This window comes from Oncorhynchus kisutch, unplaced genomic scaffold, assembly GCF_002021735.2.
Source record: "Oncorhynchus kisutch isolate 150728-3 unplaced genomic scaffold, Okis_V2 scaffold2680, whole genome shotgun sequence".
Classification (NCBI taxonomy): domain Eukaryota; kingdom Metazoa; phylum Chordata; class Actinopteri; order Salmoniformes; family Salmonidae; genus Oncorhynchus; species Oncorhynchus kisutch.
Window position 1 is genome coordinate 503,576 of NW_022264625.1, and position 20,003 is coordinate 523,578.

Here is a 20,003-nt window from a genome sequence, read left to right on the forward strand (position 1 = left end):
CATCAGCCCATTCATTCACTGTCAGCTACATCAGCCCATTCATTCACTGTCAGCTACATCAGCCCATTCATTCACTGTCAGCTACATCAGCCCATTCATTCACTGTCAGCTACATCAGCCCATTCATTCACTGTCAGCTACATCAGCCCATTCATTCACTGTCAGCTACATCAGCCCATTCATTCACTGTCAGCTACATCAGCCCATTCATTCACTGTCAGCTACATCAGTCCATTCATTCACTGTCAGCTACATCAGCCCATTCATTCACTGTCAGCTACATCAGCCCATTCATTCACTGTCAGCTACATCAGCCCATTCATTCACTGTCAGCTACATCAGCCCATTCATTCACTGTCAGCTACATCAGCCCATTCATTCACTGTCAGCTACATCAGCCCATTCATTCACTGTCAGCTACATCAGCCCATTCATTCACTGTCAGCTACATCAGTCCATTCATTCACTGTCAGCTACATCAGCCCATTCATTCACTGTCAGCTACATCAGCCCATTCATTCACTGTCAGCTACATCAGCCCATTCATTCACTGTCAGCTACATCAGCCCATTCATACACTGTCAGCTACATTAGACAAATTAGCGCCTTGGAACCCAAGAGCATAGTCAGTGATCTGTAAGTAGATCTGGAAGTAGATCTGTAAGTAGATCTGTAAGTAGATCTGGAAGTAGATCTGGAAGTAGATCTGTACGTAGATCTGGAAGTAGATCTGTAGGTAGATCTGGAAGTAGATCTGGAAGTAGATCTGGAAGTAGACCTGGAAGTAGATCTGGAAGTAGATCTGGAAGTAGATCTGGAAGTAGATCTGGAAATAACTTCATCTTTAGAAAGCAACACTCAACCTTTCCAGGATAAATCCCTCTGTAACCATTGGTTCAACTTCTTTTCATTTATTTTCTTCAATAATAAGTACACACATTGAATGAGCATATTTTCTGTTGATCCTTAGACATGGTAATCCCAAGGTATGTTACATTTTCCTTAAGTGGAATATTGCAGATAGAGGGATTCACACAGTCTGTAACATATGTCTATCACACAGTCTGTAACACATGTCTATCACACAGTCTGTAACATATGTCTATCACACAGTCTGTAACATATGTCTATCACACAGTCTGTAACATATGTCTATCACACAGTCTGTAACATATGTCTATCACACAGTCTGCAACATATGTCTATCACACAGTCTGTAACATATGTCTATCACACAGTCTGTAACATATGTCTATCACACAGTCTGTAACATATGTCTGTTCCTCATGAAGACAGATTGGGTCTCCTCTGTAATTACGTCCAATATCGCTTTCATTCTTTTTGCAAATATAGAAGCTAATATCTGTAGGCGTTGAGCAGACAGACTGGACGCCAATTATCGAGAAGAAGCAAGTCTTTCTTAGGCTTATGGATGAATGTAATCAGAGCTTGAGTCAACCTGGGAGGGAGAGCATTATTTACAATGTAATCAGACCTGGAGTCAGACTGGGAGGGAGAGCATTATTTACAATGTAATCAGACCTGGAGTCAAACTGGGAGGGAGAGCATTATTTACAATGTAATCAGACCTGGAGTCAGACTGGGAGGGAGAGCATTATTTACAATGTAATCAGACCTGGAGTCAGACTGGGAGGGAGAGCATTATTTACAATGTAATCAGACCTGGAGTCAGACTGGGAGGGAGAGCATTATTTACAATGTAATCAGACCTGGAGTCAGACTGGGAGGGAGAGCATTATTTACAATGTAATCAGACCTGGAGTCAGACTGGGAGGGAGAGCATTATTTACAATGTAATCAGACCTGGAGTCAGACTGGGAGGGAGAGCATTATTTACAATGCTTCCAGAAAAGACCTCCAACAGAAAAGGGACTAACTGTTCTGTAAACAGTTGTGTAAAACTCAGCAGATATACCATCAGTCCCAGGAGACTTATTATTTTTAAGTTGTTCAATAGAATAAATGATGTGTTCAACTATAACAGGGTCATGACACTGTTCCCTGTCAGCCTCACCAACTGATTTCACATCCCCCAGACAATCAAAACAAAGAGTTGAGGACACCTCACAATACTGTAGAAGATGAGGACACCTCACAATACTGTAGAAGATGAGGACACCTCACAATACTGTAGAAGATGAGGACACCTCACAATACTGTAGAAGATGAGGACACCTCACAATACTGTAGAAGATGAGGACACCTCACAATACTGTAGAAGATGAGGACACCTCACAATACTGTAGAAGATGAGGACACCTCACAATACTGTAGAAGATGAGGACACCTCACAATACTGTAGAAGATGAGGACACCTCAAAATACTGTAGAAGATGAGGACACCTCACAATACTGTAGAAGATGAGGACACCTCACAATACTGTAGAAGATGAGGACACCTCACAATACTGTAGAAGATGAGGACACCTCACAATACTGTAGAAGATGAGGACACCTCACAATACTGTAGAAGATGAGGACACCTCACAATACAGTAGAATATGAGGACACCTCACAATACTGTAGAAGATGAGGACACCTCACAATACTGTAGAAGATGAGGACACCTCACGACACTGTAGAAGATGCAACTAAAGATGGAGATTAATGTGGGGTCATTTAATTGCTGAATTGTATTATTTTTAGAGTGGTATTTTTCTAACCTGAAATAAATCTGATATATTTTGTCCGTCCTCCTCCATTTCTACCTACATCTGACTAAGGTTCTGTCTGCTTTCAGTTTATACATATCATCCAACTGGTGTTGTAGATCAAACAGAACAGATTTATCCTCCTCTGAAAGACTTTCAACAGGCTTTTGAACAAGACAGGTGATATTTGTAATTACACTTTCTTCTTCAGCTCTCCTGGTCTTGGCAACAAAACTCTCATGTTTTTTTGCATATTTTCCAACCTTAAAAAGCTCCCAGTTATTACTGTATGAATTGTTATTCATAGCGTTGTTCCAGAAGTGTGTAATTACATTGTTTATCTCCATCTTTTTCTATTAAGCTTCCAATAGGATGCTCTGCCAGGGCCATTATCAGAGATAAACAGTGTAATGTCAATATAAACAGCTCTATGATCAGTAAGGGCCATTATCAGAGATAAACAGTGTAATGTCCGTATAAACAGCTCTATGATCAGTAAGGGCCATTATCAGAGATAAACAGTGTAATGTCAGTATAAACAGCTCTATGGTCAGTAAGGGCCATTATGAGAGATAAACAGTGTAATGTCAATATAAACAGCTCTATGATCAGTAAGGGCCATTATCAGAGATAAACAGTGTAATGTCAATATAAACAGCTCTATGATCAGTAAGGGCCATTATCAGAGATAAACAGTGTAATGTCAATATAAACAGCTCTATGATCAGTAAGGGCCATTATCAGAGATAAACAGTGTAATGTCAATATAAACAGCTCTATGATCAGTAAGGGCCATTATCAGAGATAAACAGTGTAATGTCAATATTAACAGCTCTATGATCAATAAGGGCCATTATCAGAGATAAACAGTGTAATGTCAATATAAACAGCTCTATGGTCAGTAAGGGCCATTATCAGAGATAAACAGTGTAATGTCAGTATAAACAGCTCTATGGTCAGTAAGGGCCATTATCAGAGATAAACAGTGTAATGTCAATATAAACAGCTCTATGATCAGTAAGGGCCATTATCAGAGATAAACAGTGTAATGTCAATATAAACAGCTCTATGATCAGTAAGGGCCATTATCAGAGATAAACAGTGTAATGTCAATATAAACAGCTCTATGGTCAGTAAGGGCCATTATCAGAGATAAACAGTGTAATGTCAATATAAACAGCTCTGTGATCAGTAAGGGCCATTATCAGAGATAAACAGTGTAATGTCAATATAAACAGCTCTATGATCAGTAAGGGCCATTATCAGAGATAAACAGTGTAATGTCAATATAAACAGCTCTATGATCAGTAAGGGCCATTATCAGAGATAAACAGTGTAATGTCAATATAAACAGCTAAGAAAAAATGATTCATCTGGACAACATGATTAATGTTTCCACTGTCCATACCTGCCTACTCCTTTAACACCAGAGACAACATGATTAATGTTTCCACTGTCCATACCTGCCTACTCTTTTAACACCAGAGACAACATGATTAATGTTTCCACTGTCCATACCTGTCTACTCCTTTAACACCAGAGACAACATGATTAATGTTTCCACTGTCCATACCTGCCTACTCCTTTAACACCAGAGACAACATGATTAATGTTTCCACTGTCCATACCTGCCTACTCCTTTAACACCATAGACAAAATTATTCATCTGGACTATTAAAAGGACCAGGATGAGCCAAACTAGTTTACAGGCAAAGACTTAGAAGGGAGGATTAAAGCTCCCCAGCATGTAATTATATCAAGAAGACTTTATAACTGTCCTGATAGGCTCTTTACTGACAACTCTAATAGGACAATTATATCAAGAAGACTTTATAACTGCCCTGATAGGCTCTTTACTGACAACTCTAATAGGACAATTATATCAAGAAGACATTATAACTGCCCTGATAGGCTCTTTACCTACAACTCTAATAGGACAATTATATCAAGAAGACATTATAACTGCCCCGATAGGCTCTTTACCTACAACTCTAATAGGACAATTATATCAAGAAGACATTATAACTGCCCTGATAGGCTCTTTACCTACAACTCTAATAGGACAATTATATCAAGAAGACTTTATAACTGCCCTGATAGGCTCTTTACCTACAACTCTAACAGGACCATTATATCAAGAAGACTTTATAACTGCCCTGATAGGCTCTTTACCTACAACTCTAACAGGACCATTATATCAAGAAGACATTATAACTGCCCTGATAGGCTCTTTACTGACAACTCTAACAGGACCATTATATCAAGAAGACTTTATAACTGCCCTGATAGGCTCTTTACCTACAACTCTAACAGGACCATTATATCAAGAAGACTTTATAACTGTCCAACTCTAACAAAAATCCCCCAAAGGCTCTTTTAAAGAACTTGTATAAATCATCTCCTCCTGTGACACTATTCATAAAGAGTAGGAGAGCTGATCTAGGATCAGTTTAGTCTTTAAGATCATAATGAATCAGATTACATGGAGAGGGGGGACCTGATCCTAGATCATAATGAATCAGATTACATGGAGAGGGGGGACCTGATCCTAGATCATAATGAATCAGATTACATAGAGAGGGGGGACCTGATCCTAGATCATAATGAATTAGATTACATGGAGAGGGGGGACCTGATCCTAGATCATAATGAATCAAATTACATGGACAGTGGGACCTGATCCTAGATCAGCACTTCAACTCTGGGACACTACCTGTATGAAACAGAACACATAGTTGTAAAGTTTAGTTACAGCAGGTGTTTACTGCCATCTAGTGGAAGATACTGATAAAACACTATTATCAGGGTGGGGAGGCAGCTGAGCTGAAACAGAAAGTAAAGTTGTTCTTTTGTTCAGGATCCATTTTGAGACGACAGAGCAGAAAACACTATATAGAGATTATTGAAAAATAAAGTAAGTATTTCTGAACAATAATCTATTCTAATGGACAGAATAAGATAATGAATACCTGTAATGATATATTACTAGTTAGTAGAACTGCTACTTGAGCTGAGTTGCTGACAGACAGCAGTTTTCAAAGTGTAAACTAATCAGCAGTCCTACATGTTATCAGTAACACGTCTGGTAAAGATGGTGGAGGAGCTTTTCAATGATATGGTTTTATGTTTATCTCAGGGTTTCTCCATCCTTTTGTTCTTACCAGCACTTACACACCTGATTCAACTAATCATCACATATTTTAAGACAGTTTAATATTCGAGACATACAAATGAACATTCTCAAATTAAAACCTTTTGGGTTTGTAGGACTGCTTACAATTATTAAAGTCCTACAATAACTCACATTTTGGAGGAAAACAACTGAACTTGGTTTAGAGTAAATTATATGTTTATCAAAAATAATGAATAATGAAGAAACGCGTCTGGGTTTAGAACTCTGTGTCTCAGGACATATATTTTAAGGACCAATGGAATGGTCTAAAATGCGCAACACCTGCTCCCCCGGGGAGCCGGGCAATGCACAATTAATTCACCCAGTGACCGTTACTTTATTTCCTGATATGAAATGGAAAGTAACTTTGTAGCTGACGCAGTTCCAGAATGTCTGTTGAAACTGTGTCTCATATGGAACGTTAGAACAGTGGTGGAAACAGAACTCAGTTCCAGAATGTCTGTTGAAACTGTGACTCATATGGAACGTTAGAACAGTGGTGGAAACAGAACTCAGTTCCAGAATGTCTGTTGAAACTGTGTCTCATATGGAACGTTAGAACAGTGGTGGAAACAGAACTCAGTTCCAGAATGTCTGTTGAAACTGTGTCTCATATGGAATGTTAGAACAGTGGTGGAAACAGAACTCAGTTCCAGAATGTTTGTTGAAACTGTGTCTCATATGGAACGTTAGAACAGTGGTGGAAACAGAACTCAGTTCCAGAATGTCTGTTGAAACTGTGTCTCATATGGAATGTTAGAACAGTGGTGGAAACAGAACTCAGTTCCAGAATGTCTGTTGAAACTGTGTCTCATATGGAACGTTAGAACAGTGGTGGAAACAGAACTCAGTTCCAGAATGTCTGTTGAAACTGTGTCTCATATGGAACGTTAGAACAGTGGTGGAAACAGAACTCAGTTCCAGAATGTCTGTTGAAACTGTGTCTCATATGGAACGTTAGAACAGTGGTGGAAACAGAACGCAGTTCCAGAATGTCTGTTGAAACTGTGTCTCATATGGAACGTTAGAACAGTGGTGGAAACAGAACTCAGTTCCAGAATGTCTGTTGAAACTGTGTCTCATATGGAACGTTAGAACAGTGGTGGAAACAGAACTCAGTTCCAGAATGTCTGTTGAAACTGTGTCTCATATGGAACGTTAGAACAGTGGTGGAAACAGAACTCAGTTCCAGAATGTCTGTTGAAACTGTGTCTCATATGGAACGTTAGAACAGTGGTGGAAACAGAACTCAGTTCCAGAATGTCTGTTGAAACTGTGTCTCATATGGAACGTTAGAACAGTGGTGGAAACAGAACTCAGTTCCAGAATGTCTGTTGAAACTGTGTCTCATATGGAACATTAGAACAGTGGTGGAAACAGAACTCAGTTCCAGAATGTCTGTTGAAACTGTGTCTCATATGGAACGTTAGAACAGTGGTGGAAACAGAACTCAGTTCCAGAATGTCTGTTGAAACTGTGTCTCATATGGAACGTTAGAACAGTGGTGGAAACAGAACGCAGTTCCAGAATGTCTGTTGAAACTGTGTCTCATATGGAACGTTAGAACAGTGGTGGAAACAGAACTCAGTTCCAGAATGTCTGTTGAAACTGTGTCTCATATGGAATGTTAGAACAGTGGTGGAAACAGAACTCAGTTCCAGAATGTCTGTTGAAACTGTGTCTCATATGGAACGTTAGAACAGTGGTGGAAACAGAACTCAGTTCCAGAATGTCTGTTGAAACTGTGTCTCATATGGAACGTTAGAACAGTGGTGGAAACAGAACTCAGTTCCAGAATGTCTGTTGAAACTGTGTCTCATATGGAACGTTAGAACAGTGGTGGAAACAGAACGCAGTTCCAGAATGTCTGTTGAAACTGTGTCTCATATGGAACGTTAGAACAGTGGTGGAAACAGAACTCAGTTCCAGAATGTCTGTTGAAACTGTGTCTCATATGGAACGTTAGAACAGTGGTGGAAACAGAACGCAGTTCCAGAATGTCTGTTGAAACTGTGTCTCATATGGAACGTTAGAACAGTGGTGGAAACAGAACTCAGTTCCAGAATGTCTGTTGAAACTGTGTCTCATATGGAACGTTAGAACAGTGGTGGAAACAGAACTCAGTTCCAGAATGTCTGTTGAAACTGTGTCTCATATGGAACGTTAGAACAGTGGTGGAAACAGAACTCAGTTCCAGAATGTCTGTTGAAACTGTGTCTCATATGGAACATTAGAACAGTGGTGGAAACAGAACTCAGTTCCAGAATGTCTGTTGAAACTGTGTCTCATATGGAACGTTAGAACAGTGGTGGAAACAGAACTCAGTTCCAGAATGTCTGTTGAAACTGTGTCTCATATGGAACGTTAGAACAGTGGTGGAAACAGAACTCAGTTCCAGAATGTCTGTTGAAACTGTGTCTCATATGGAACGTTAGAACAGTGGTGGAAACAGAACTCAGTTCCAGAATGTCTGTTGAAACTGTGTCTCATATGGAACGTTAGAACAGTGGTGGAAACAGAACTCAGTTCCAGAATGTCTGTTGAAACTGTGACTCATATGGAACGTTAGAACAGTGGTGGAAACAGAACTCAGTTCCAGAATGTCTGTTGAAACTGTGTCTCATATGGAACGTTAGAACAGTGGTGGAAACAGAACTCAGTTCCAGAATGTCTGTTGAAACTGTGTCTCATATGGAATGTTAGAACAGTGGTGGAAACAGAACTCAGTTCCAGAATGTCTGTTGAAACTGTGTCTCATATGGAACGTTAGAACAGTGGTGGAAACAGAACTCAGTTCCAGAATGTCTGTTGAAACTGTGTCTCATATGGAATGTTAGAACAGTGGTGGAAACAGAACTCAGTTCCAGAATGTCTGTTGAAACTGTGTCTCATATGGAACGTTAGAACAGTGGTGGAAACAGTACTCAGTTCCAGAATGTCTGTTGAAACTGTGACTCATATGGAACGTTAGAACAGTGGTGGAAACAGTACTCAGTTCCAGAATGTCTGTTGAAACTGTGTCTCATATGGAACGTTAGAACAGTGGTGGAAACAGAACTCAGTTCTCAAACTGGAGTAAAAGTAAAGATTCCTTCATAGAAAATGACTCAAGTAAAAGTGAAAGTCACCCAGTAAAATACTACTTCAGGAAAAGTCTAAAAGTATTTGGTTTTAAATATAATTAAGTATCAAAAGTAAAAGTAAAGTAGTAATAATTTAAATTCCTTTTATTAATCAAACCAGACGGCACAATTTCCATGTTATTTTAATTTACGGATAGCCAGGGTCACACTCCAACACTCAGACATCATTTAAAAACAAAGCATTTGTGTTTAGTGAGTCCATTTTCTGTCCTGCTAAGCATTCAACATGTAAGGAGTACTTTTGGGTGTCAGGGAACATGTGGAGTTAAAAGTATATCATTTTCTTTATGACTGTAGTGAAGTAAAAGTTGTTAAAATATAAATAGTAAAGGACAGATTCCCCAAAAACTACTGAAGTTGTACTTTAGTAGTACTTTAAAGTATTTTACTGAAGTACTTTACACCACTGCATTAGAAGACAGATAAATGTGTTGATTTGAAGGAAAGACAGGCAGATTCTGGTAGGTCGGCTACGAACTATTATAAAGTTAGGTCGTCGTCAGACATTCAACAGTCACAGTAGGTTTGAGATACAGTATGATCACTAATCATGCCGACCAACCTGATGGTCTCTGTTGGAAATGTTGTGAAAAGAATCTGGCCCAGGCTATAAATATCTGGCATTACTCATCTAATATTTATATACTGTATTCTATACTATTCTACTGTATCTTAGTCTATGCATTACTCATCTCATATGTATATACTGTATTCTATACTATTCTACTGTATCTTAGTCTATGCATTACTCATCTCATATGTATATACTGTATTCTATACTATTCTACTGTATCTTAGTCTATGCATTACTCATCTCATATGTATATACTGTATTCTATACTGTTCTACTGTATCTTAGTCTATGCATTACTCATCTCATATGTATATACTGTATTCTATACTGTTCTACTGTATCTTAGTCTATGCATTACTCATCTCATATGTATATACTGTATTCTATACTGTTCTACTGTATCTTAGTCTATGCATTACTCATCTCATATGTATATACTGTATTCTATACTGTTCTACTGTATCTTAGTCTATGCATTACTCATCTCATATGTATATACTGTATTCTATACTGTTCTACTGTATCTTAGTCTATGCATTACTCATCTCATATGTATATACTGTATTCTATACTGTTCTACTGTATCTTAGTCTATGCATTACTCATCTAATATGTATATACTGTATTCTATACTATTCTACTGTATCTTAGTCTATGTATTACTCATCTCATATGTATATACTGTATTCTATACTATTCTACTGTATCTTAGTCTATGCATTACTCATCTCATATGTATATACTGTATTCTATACTATTCTACTGTATCTTAGTCTATGCATTACTCATCTCATATGTATATACTGTATTCTATACTATTCTACTGTATCTTAGTCTATGTATTACTCATCTCATATGTAGATACTGTATTCTATACTATTCTACTGTATCTTAGTCTATGCATTACTCATCTCATATGTATATACTGTATTCTATACTATTCTACTGTATCTTAGTCTATGCATTACTCATCTCATATGTATATACTGTATTCTATTCTACTGTATCTTAGTCTATGCATTACTCATCTCATATGTATATACTGTATTCTATACTATTCTACTGTATCTTAGTCTATGCATTACTCATCTCATATGTATATACTGTATTCTATACTATTCTACTGTATCTTAGTCTATGCATTACTCATCTCATATGTATATACTGTATTCTATTCTACTGTATCTTAGTCTATGCATTACTCATCTCATATGTATATACTGTATTCTATACTATTCTACTGTATCTTAGTCTATGCATTACTCATCTCATATGTATATACTGTATTCTATTCTACTGTATCTTAGTCTATGCATTACTCATCTCATATGTATATACTATATTCTATACTATTCTACTGTATCTTAGTCTATGCATTACTCATCTCATATGTATATACTGTATTCTATACTATTCTACTGTATCTTAGTCTATGCATTACTCATCTCATATGTATATACTGTATTCTATACTATTCTACTGTATCTTAGTCTATGCATTACTCATCTCATATGTATATACTGTATTCTATACTATTCTACTGTATCTTAGTCTATGCATTACTCATCTCATATGTATATACTGTATTCTATACTATTCTACTGTATCTTAGTCTATGCATTACTCATCTCATATGTATATACTGTATTCTATACTATTCTACTGTATCTTAGTCTATGCATTACTCATCTCATATGTATATACTGTATTCTATACTGTTCTACTGTATCTTAGTCTATGTATTACTCATCTCATATGTATATACTGTATTCTATACTGTTCTACTGTATCTTAGTCTATGTATTACTCATCTCATATGTATATACTGTATTCTATACTGTTCTACTGTATCTTAGTCTATGTATTACTCATCTCATATGTATATACTGTATTCTATACTGTTCTACTGTATCTTAGTCTATGCTGCTCAGACATTGTGACCAATAACATTTGACTTGATTTAGATTAGGCTATATACACAACATGACCAAAAGTATGTGGACACCTGCTAGTTGAACATCTCATTCCAAAATCATAGGCGTTCCTATGGAGTTGGTCCCCCCTTTGCTGTTATAACAGCCTCCACTCTTCTGGGAAGGCTTTCCACTAGATGTTGGAACATTGCTGCGGGGACTTGCTTCCGTTCAGCCACAAGAGCATTAGGGAGGTCGGGCACTGATGTTGGGTGATTAGGCCTGGCTCGAAGTCAGCGTTCCAATTCATCCCAAAGGTGTTCGATGGGGTTGAGGTCAGGGCTCTGTGCAGGCCAGTCAAGTTCTTCCACACTGATCTCGACAAGCCATTTCTGTATGGACCTCGCTTTGTGCACGGGGACATTGTCATGCTGAAACTGGAAAGGGCCTTCCCCAAACTGTTGCCACCAAGTTGGATGCACAGAATCATCTAGAATGTAATTTAATACTGTAGCGTTAAGATTTATCTTCACTAGAACTAAGGAAAAACATCCCCAGAGCATTATTCCTCCTCCACCAAACTTTACAGTTGGCACTATGCATTCGGGCAGGTAGCGTTTTCGAGGCATCCGCCAAACCCAGAATCTTCTGTCGGACTGCCAGATGGTGAAGTGTGATTCATAACTCCAAAGAACACGTTTCCACTGCTCCACAGTCGAATGGTGGCGATCTTTACACCAATCAAGCCGATGCTTGGCATTGCACATGGTTATCTTGTATGCGGCTGCTCAGCCATGGAAACCAGTTTCATGAAGCTCCCGACGAACAGTTATTTTGCTGACGTTGCAGTTTGGAACTCGGTATTGAGTGTTGCAACCGAGGACAGACCGTTTTGATGCGCTTCCGCACTCGGTGGTTCCGTTCTGTGAACTTGTGTGGCCTACCACTTCACGGTTGAGCCGTTGTTGCTCCTAAATGTTTCCACTTCACTTCACATCCTATTTCTTCACAGTTGAGCCGTTGTAGATGTAGATTGCATGGCGGTCTGCTCGATTTTATTTATACACCTGTCAACAACGGGTGTGGCTGAAATAGCCGAATCCACTAATTTGAAGGGATGGCCACATACTTTTGTATATATAGTGGACATTCTTTGTCCTGCTACTGGAAGGACTATAACGTTATGTGAACTGACCTGAACAGGTTTAGACTGGTCATCTATGATATGTAGGTTATATACAGTACATTCTCTGTCCTGCTACTGGTAGGACTATAACGTTATGTGAACTGATCTGAATAGGTTTAGACTGGTCATCTATGATATGTAGGCTATAGCTGAGGTATAGACCTTGATCTGCATATCACTAACAAACTGCTATTATACATTATAATCTAGTCTACTTTACATAATATAACATCTACATATCACTAACAACCCACTACTATACATTATAACCTAGTCTACTTTACATAATATAACATATCACTAACAACCCACTACTATACATTATAACCTAGTCTACTTTACATAATATATCATCTACATATCACTAACAACCCACTACTATACATTATAACCTAGTCTACTTTACATAATATAACATATCACTAACAACCCACTACTATACATTATAACCTAGTCTACTTTACATAATATAACATCTACATATCACTAACAACCCACTACTATACATTATAACCTAGTCTACTTTACATAACATAACATATCACTAACAACCCACTACTATACATTATAACCTAGCCTACTTTACATAATATAACATATCACTAACAACCCACTACTATACATTATAACCTAGTCTACTTTACATAATATAACATATCACTAACAACCCACTACTATACATTAGAACCTAGTCTACTTTACATAATATAACATCTCTTACTTGATGCAAAAAACCTTTCTGAATGGATCAATAATTTCCTCCTCAGATCAATCATGTCCATTTTAGCGCTTCTGTCTACATTCTCAGATACATTTAGAAAATAACAGATTGAAAGACAATAAATATCCTGTTTTTGATTAATACAATAAATATCCTGTTTTTGATTAATACAATAAATATCCTGTTTTTGATTAAGACAATAAATATCCTGTTTTTGATTAAGACAATAAATATCCTGTTTTTGATTAATACAATAAATATCCTGTTTTTGATTAATACAATAAATATCCCACCTTTAAATAATAAAATAGGAATTTGTTCTGAACAGACTTGTCTAGTTAAATAAAAAAGGTGAATAAAACTAATTGTGAGACATGGCCTTGTGCTGCTGTAATGTCTAGAACTACCTTAACAGTGACTTATTATTATTGACAGTTACCATGGAGAAGAGATGGCACATCTACATATTCATGTGATTGTATTAAATAACCTGACTGTTTCGATATGTCTGTTAGTAAATGTTTTATAAGAGATTATTAATAAATTATAACATTATTATAACAAAATTATTGACATTCAATAATTACTGTGTTAACCACAACCAACATGCTGGATCTCTGTTTAGGGGTCAGTTCTCTAAAATGAGTCTCTCTGGGGAGAGAGATGAAGGGGACCCTGCCTCAAAAATGAGTCTCTCTGGGGAGAGAGAGGGAGGACCTGACACTAAAGCTAAGAGGTGAGATGACAGTTGTGTTTAGGAATTATTTTGAGTTTCTTTCAAAAATGCCATTTCCAACAATGTTCACATTCGTTTTTTAAATTAGAAATGGTTGTTTATGGCTTATTATTTAACAACATGATGTTGGTTGCTTATGGCTTATTATTTAACAACATGATGGTGGTTGCTTATGGCTTATTATTTAACAACATGATGTTGGTTGCTTATGGCTTATTATTTAACAACATGATGTTGGTTGCTTATGGCTTATTATTTAACAACATGATGATGGTTGCTTATGGCTTATTATTTAACAACATGATGTTGGTTGCTTATGGCTTATTATTTAACAACATGATGTTGGTTGCTTATGGCTTATTATTTAACAACATGATGATGGTTGCTTATGGCTTATTATTTAACAACATGATGTTGGTTGCTTATGGCTTATCATTTAACAACATGATGTTGGTTGCTTATGGCTTATTATTTAACAACATGATGTTGGTTGCTTATGGCTTATTATTTAACAACATGATGTTGTTTGCTTATGGCTTATTATTTAACAACATGATGTTGGTTGCTTATGGCTTATTATTTAACAACATGATGGTGGTTGCTTATGGCTTATTATTTAACAACATGATGGTGGTTGCTTATGGCTTATTATTTAACAACATGATGTTGGTTGCTTATGGCTTATTATTTAACAACATGATGGTGGTTGCTTATGGCTTATTATTTAACAACATGATGTTGGTTGCTTATGGCTTATTATTTAACAACATGATGTTGGTTGCTTATGGCTTATTATTTAACAACATGATGGTGGTTGCTTATGGCTTATTATTTAACAACATGATGTTGGTTGCTTATGGCTTATTATTTAACAACATGATGGTGGTTGCTTATGGCTTATTATTTAACAACATGATGTTGGTTGCTTATGGCTTATTATTTAACAACATGATGGTGGTTGCTTATGGCTTATTATTTAACAACATGATGTTGGTTGCTTATGGCTTATTATTTAACAACATGATGTTGGTTGCTTATGGCTTATTATTTAACAACATGATGGTGGTTGCTTATGGCTTATTATTTAACAACATGATGATGGTTGCTTATGGCTTATTATTTAACAACATGATGTTGGTTGCTTATGGCTTATTATTTAACAACATGATGTTGGTTGCTTATGGCTTATTATTTAACAACATGATGTTGGTTGCTTATGGCTTGTTATTTAACAACATGATGTTGGTTGCTTTTCCTCCAAAGGGAGAACTTGAAATAACATGATGTAGATAATTAAATAATCAAAGAACAACGTGTTTATTATTGTACACTCTTAGAACAGAAGGTTCCTTCTAGAACCAAAAAGGCTTCTATCACATTAATATATGGAACCACTAAAAGTTATATATATTGTTGGGTTCAGTGAAGAAGAACCTCTAGAGTTCTGATCAACAAAAGGTTAATGTTTTGAGGATGTGAACCCAGCAGCCCTCCAGTGGTCAGATCAAGTCCGCCTGTATTTTCCAGCACCCGGCCTGGGATTCGAACCAGCCACCTTTCAACCACAAGTCCACAAATCCAATTCCTGCCACAGCTCCAACTCCTTAGCCTTTGGCCGAAAACCTGAGTTAATCTGCAGAAATAAGCCTGAGTTAATCTGCAGAAATAAGCCTGAGTTAATCTGCCAAAATAAGCCTGAGTTAATCTGCCAAAATTAAGACAAAATGGTATCACTTGTTATACAGAAATATTATACATAATCATTGCCAAAAGCACAAGACATACTGTTGCATGTAGTTCTATATTATTTATGGGTTGATCACATAGAAATATAAAAACATTATTATAAACTACTACAAAGCAATTACATGTGGCTCAGGAACCACTGACTCACTGCATTATTCTATAGTATTATCAAGACACCTGCTGTTAACTCTTAACTACTTAGGACACCTGCTGTTAACTCTTAACTACTTAGGACACCTGCTGTTAACTCTTAACTACTTAGGACACCTGCTGTTAACTCTTAACTACTTAGGACACCTGCTGTTAACTCTTAACTACTTAGGACACCTGCTGTTAACTCTTAACTACTTAGGACACCTGCTGTTAACTCTTAACTACTTAGGACAGCTCACCAGGTGTCCTAAATATCTGCTGACTAGGTGGGACTAGAGACTTCATGCATAGCTTTAATTTATACCCATAAGTGTAAACTGTCTTTATTCTCAGCACTTATACGACCAATGTTCTACTCTGAGACACTTTGTGGGTATGGACCCAGATCTCAACATATTGTTATAAAAAGACATAGAATGTTTGTTTTACATAATAATAAAAAATGAATATTACCAATGTAACCCACTGTAAAGACTGGGTTTAGTTGATTGTGTTGCACTGATCATGTCCGCGTTCTGGAACTGTCCCCGTCCCCGTTCGGTGTGGAGCCAAGGAGATTGTCCGGTTACGCGCAGAGTGGACTGAGGTGATCTTGGGGAATAACGATGGAGTTTGTTACAGTGTTGAGACACCGAAGTTTATTGTTCAATTTGCTTTTTTCTTTACGGTCAGGGACAGTGTGAGTGTAGCCAGATCCTTTTCACTCTCTATTCTTTTTTTATTTTGTGGTTCACTGGATTCATCATCATCGAGACGAAAGACAGACGAACGACCTGCTAGCTATTCGATACAGCTCGGTAATCTAGCTAGCTACTCGACCAGCAGCATCCTAGTTATCATAGCTAGTCGGTACAGCTCGGTAAGCTAGCTAGCTACTCGACCAGCAGCATCCTAGTTATCCTAGCTAGTCGGTACAGCTCGGTAAGCTAGCTAGCTACTCGACCAGCAGCATCCTAGTTATCATAGCTAGTCGGTACAGCTCGGTAATCTAGCTAGCTACTCTACCAGCAGCATCCTAGTTACCATAGCTACCACTACATCATCACCGGCTGTCTGCATTTCTTCTGGACCGATGGAGCTCCCCGGTTGTTTCTTCCACCTGTTAAATCCCGGTGAGGCTTCTCCCTCTCTCGTTGACGGATGCTGGCTACCTCTGTCCGGTTCTCCTCTCTTCACTAGATGGACGGTAACTTTAGTGTTTAAACCCGTCTGTGTCCAAGGACCGAACTTTTGAATATTATTTTCAGGGCGCCTCAATAGCAGGTATTGAACCCCGGGTAAATAATCACTAGTCAGAACCTCAACCTCAGTTTACATTCATTATAAAAATCTATTTAATATCTGATATTGTCAATAAACAACCTCGAGAGTGCGTCTTCCAGCCCTCCAATTAATTACACCATTCAACCCTCCCGGTTAGTAAATGTACCTCAACATCCCCCGGAGAAGGCAGAGTAACGACACCAGCCTTTTAGCGTGGCTGACAGACTGACTACAATGCTCGCGACGCTAAATTAATTTTGTTATTAAAAATGACACACTGCTCGCGCCAACGAGCATCTATAAGTCAGTTCTATTTGTGACGCAGATCGCGCTGCATCTCCTCATTGGTTTATAGAAGCAGGTACCCACGTGCCGTCTCCTCATTGGTTTATAGAAGCAGGTACCCATGTGCCATCTCCTCATTGGTTTATAGAAACAGGTACCCACGTGCCATCTCCTCATTGGTTTATAGAAACAGGTACCCACGTGCCATCTCCTCATTTAGCAAGAAATATAGAAACATAACTTCTTCTTTAAGTCTTTAAACAATAAATGCTCATTTATGAACATTTCTGAAAATTGATATATTGCTTTTTGGAATGAAACTCTTCTTATGTTTCCCCATCTGAGCTCAGAGTAGATGAGAGATGTAAGGTTTGTCTCTGTTGTGTTGAAGACCAATCAAGCAGGAGAGACCAGCCTCCCCTGTTCCCAGCTGTGTGTCCATGAAGAGTGACCAGTCTATGGGTTGTCCTATAAGGTTTAGAGAGGGAGACTTTTCTACTGAACAAAGGTAAGAAGAACTCATGGGTCAGTGAGTTAAACAACACTGTCTCTAGTCATTTCTCCTCCCATTTTCCCATGTATTTTGTTGTTTTCATAATCCATAGGCTAATCATTTTGTCAATTTTCATGGTCCTAAAACAAAATTAAACAAACACAACATTCCCTCCTTGTGTGTGTGCGCGTACATGCGTGTGTGTGTGTGTGTGTGTGTACTCCCTGGATGAGGAGATGTAATCTCATGTTTTGTCGACAGAAACCAACAGGAGAGATCAGAGTCAGAGATTCTCAGTGGTCAGTCTTCCCAGAGTCATCAAACAGACCTGGCCTCCATATTCAGTGTATGTGGTCCTGTTATGTACATTTGTTTTTGTTTACCTCAAGTAAAGTTGATCTGTCAGTCATTCATTAATGTGTTAATGAGAAAGCATTTAGGCTCTTGCTCAACTTATTTACTTGATTTATTTCAGTTGCTTGAAGAGAAAATTATGACATTTGTGAAGAACGAGCTGAAGATGTTCAAGAGGATTCTTAGTCCAGAACTCCCAGAAGGCTTTGAGAGTCAGAAGCAGGATAAGGAAATGGTGGACCCTGAAGATGAGCAGCAGGAGAGCAGTGCCAGAGAGGGGGCTCTGAAGATCACACTGCACATCCTGAGGAAAATGAACCAGAAGGAGCTTGCTGACACACTGGAGAAATGTAAGATCTGTCTGCCTCATGTTGAATGATGTTTTATAACATTTAAAAGCTGTAGCTGAAGTACAGCTAAAGTAGCTGTGTAACTCAATGATATTGTAGCAGCCTTAAACTACATGGCCCCACACGTACCTCTAGGGGTACCATCCCCCACTGCTCAACTGACACAGTGGCGCACAGAACGCAAAAATATTCTTAGAAATATTTAACCTCCACACATTAACAAGTCCAATAGCTCAAATGAAAGATAAACACCTTGTTCATCTAGCCACCAAGTCAGATTTCTAAAATGTTTTACGGCGAAAACATAGCACATATTTATGTCAAACCACCACCAAAGATAGGCTAATTTACATAGCCATTTTGTAGAACAATAGATGCAATCACAAAAGCAGGATTAAAAGAAAAATTATTCACTAACCTTTTGAAAATCTTCATCAGATGACAGGAATAGGACATGTTATACAGTACATTTATGTTTTTTTCAATAATATGCAATTTATATCCATAAATCACGGTTTACATTGAAGGTCATGGTCAAAAAATGCTACAACAATGCCTGGAGAAATTATGATAACTCTGCCAGATAACAGAAATACACATCATAAACGTTGACTAAATATACATGTTCTACATATAGTTACAAAGATACACTTCTTCTTAATACAACCGCTGTGTTACATTTATTTTTAACGTTACAGAATTCGTTCACTTGGCAATAATATGAGACGGCGCTCATAGATTAGCAATATGGCTCCGCTATTCTAGTCCACAGAAACACATAATAACCACATAAATATTCCCTTACCTTTGCCGTTGTTCGATCAGAAGTCGTGGAAGAAGTCATACTTACCAAAACCAGCGTTTGCCTTTCAAATGTGTGTCTTTGGGTTATCAAACGAGACTAATTTCGGCTGAAAAGCACTCAAAAATCTATGGGTTGCGCATCGAAACTTCAAAATTACATATTATATGTCGACTAAACTGGTCAAACTAAGTTCAGATTCGAGCTAAAACATGTTTTAATCATATACAAAATATATAAGCTCGAAAGGAGAAGCCTACATCGTTTGGTGGATCTTGGAACAAAGAGAGAGAAATTGCAGACGCGCGCACGTATTATTGCGTGACCGGAGGGTTTCGTCCCGCCAAAGGGTGAGGGAGCGCGCAATCTTCACAATGACGCGCCCCATTGAAAGAGGACATCGCGCTGAAGAGATAGAAACTGTTTCCAGATCTGTAGCT

General features: G+C 37.8%; 1 protein-coding gene and 1 long non-coding RNA gene across 2 annotated transcripts in view; one reads left to right on the top strand and one right to left on the bottom strand.

Moving 5' to 3' along the window:
- Nucleotides 1-20,003, bottom strand: part of LOC116370643 (uncharacterized) — a 61,698-nt gene that overhangs the window by 5,462 nt on the left and 36,233 nt on the right. The gene's annotated exons all lie outside the window — the stretch shown is intronic.
- LOC116370638 (NLR family CARD domain-containing protein 3-like) overlaps nucleotides 13,987-20,003 on the top strand; it is a 127,196-nt gene continuing 121,179 nt past the window's right edge. The window contains exons 1-2 of the mRNA XM_031819838.1: nucleotides 13,987-14,117; nucleotides 17,956-18,072. Of these exons, the coding sequence (XP_031675698.1) occupies nucleotides 14,023-14,117; nucleotides 17,956-18,072 (212 nt within the window). The 5' untranslated portion in view covers nucleotides 13,987-14,022. The remainder of the gene's footprint in view (nucleotides 14,118-17,955; nucleotides 18,073-20,003) is intronic.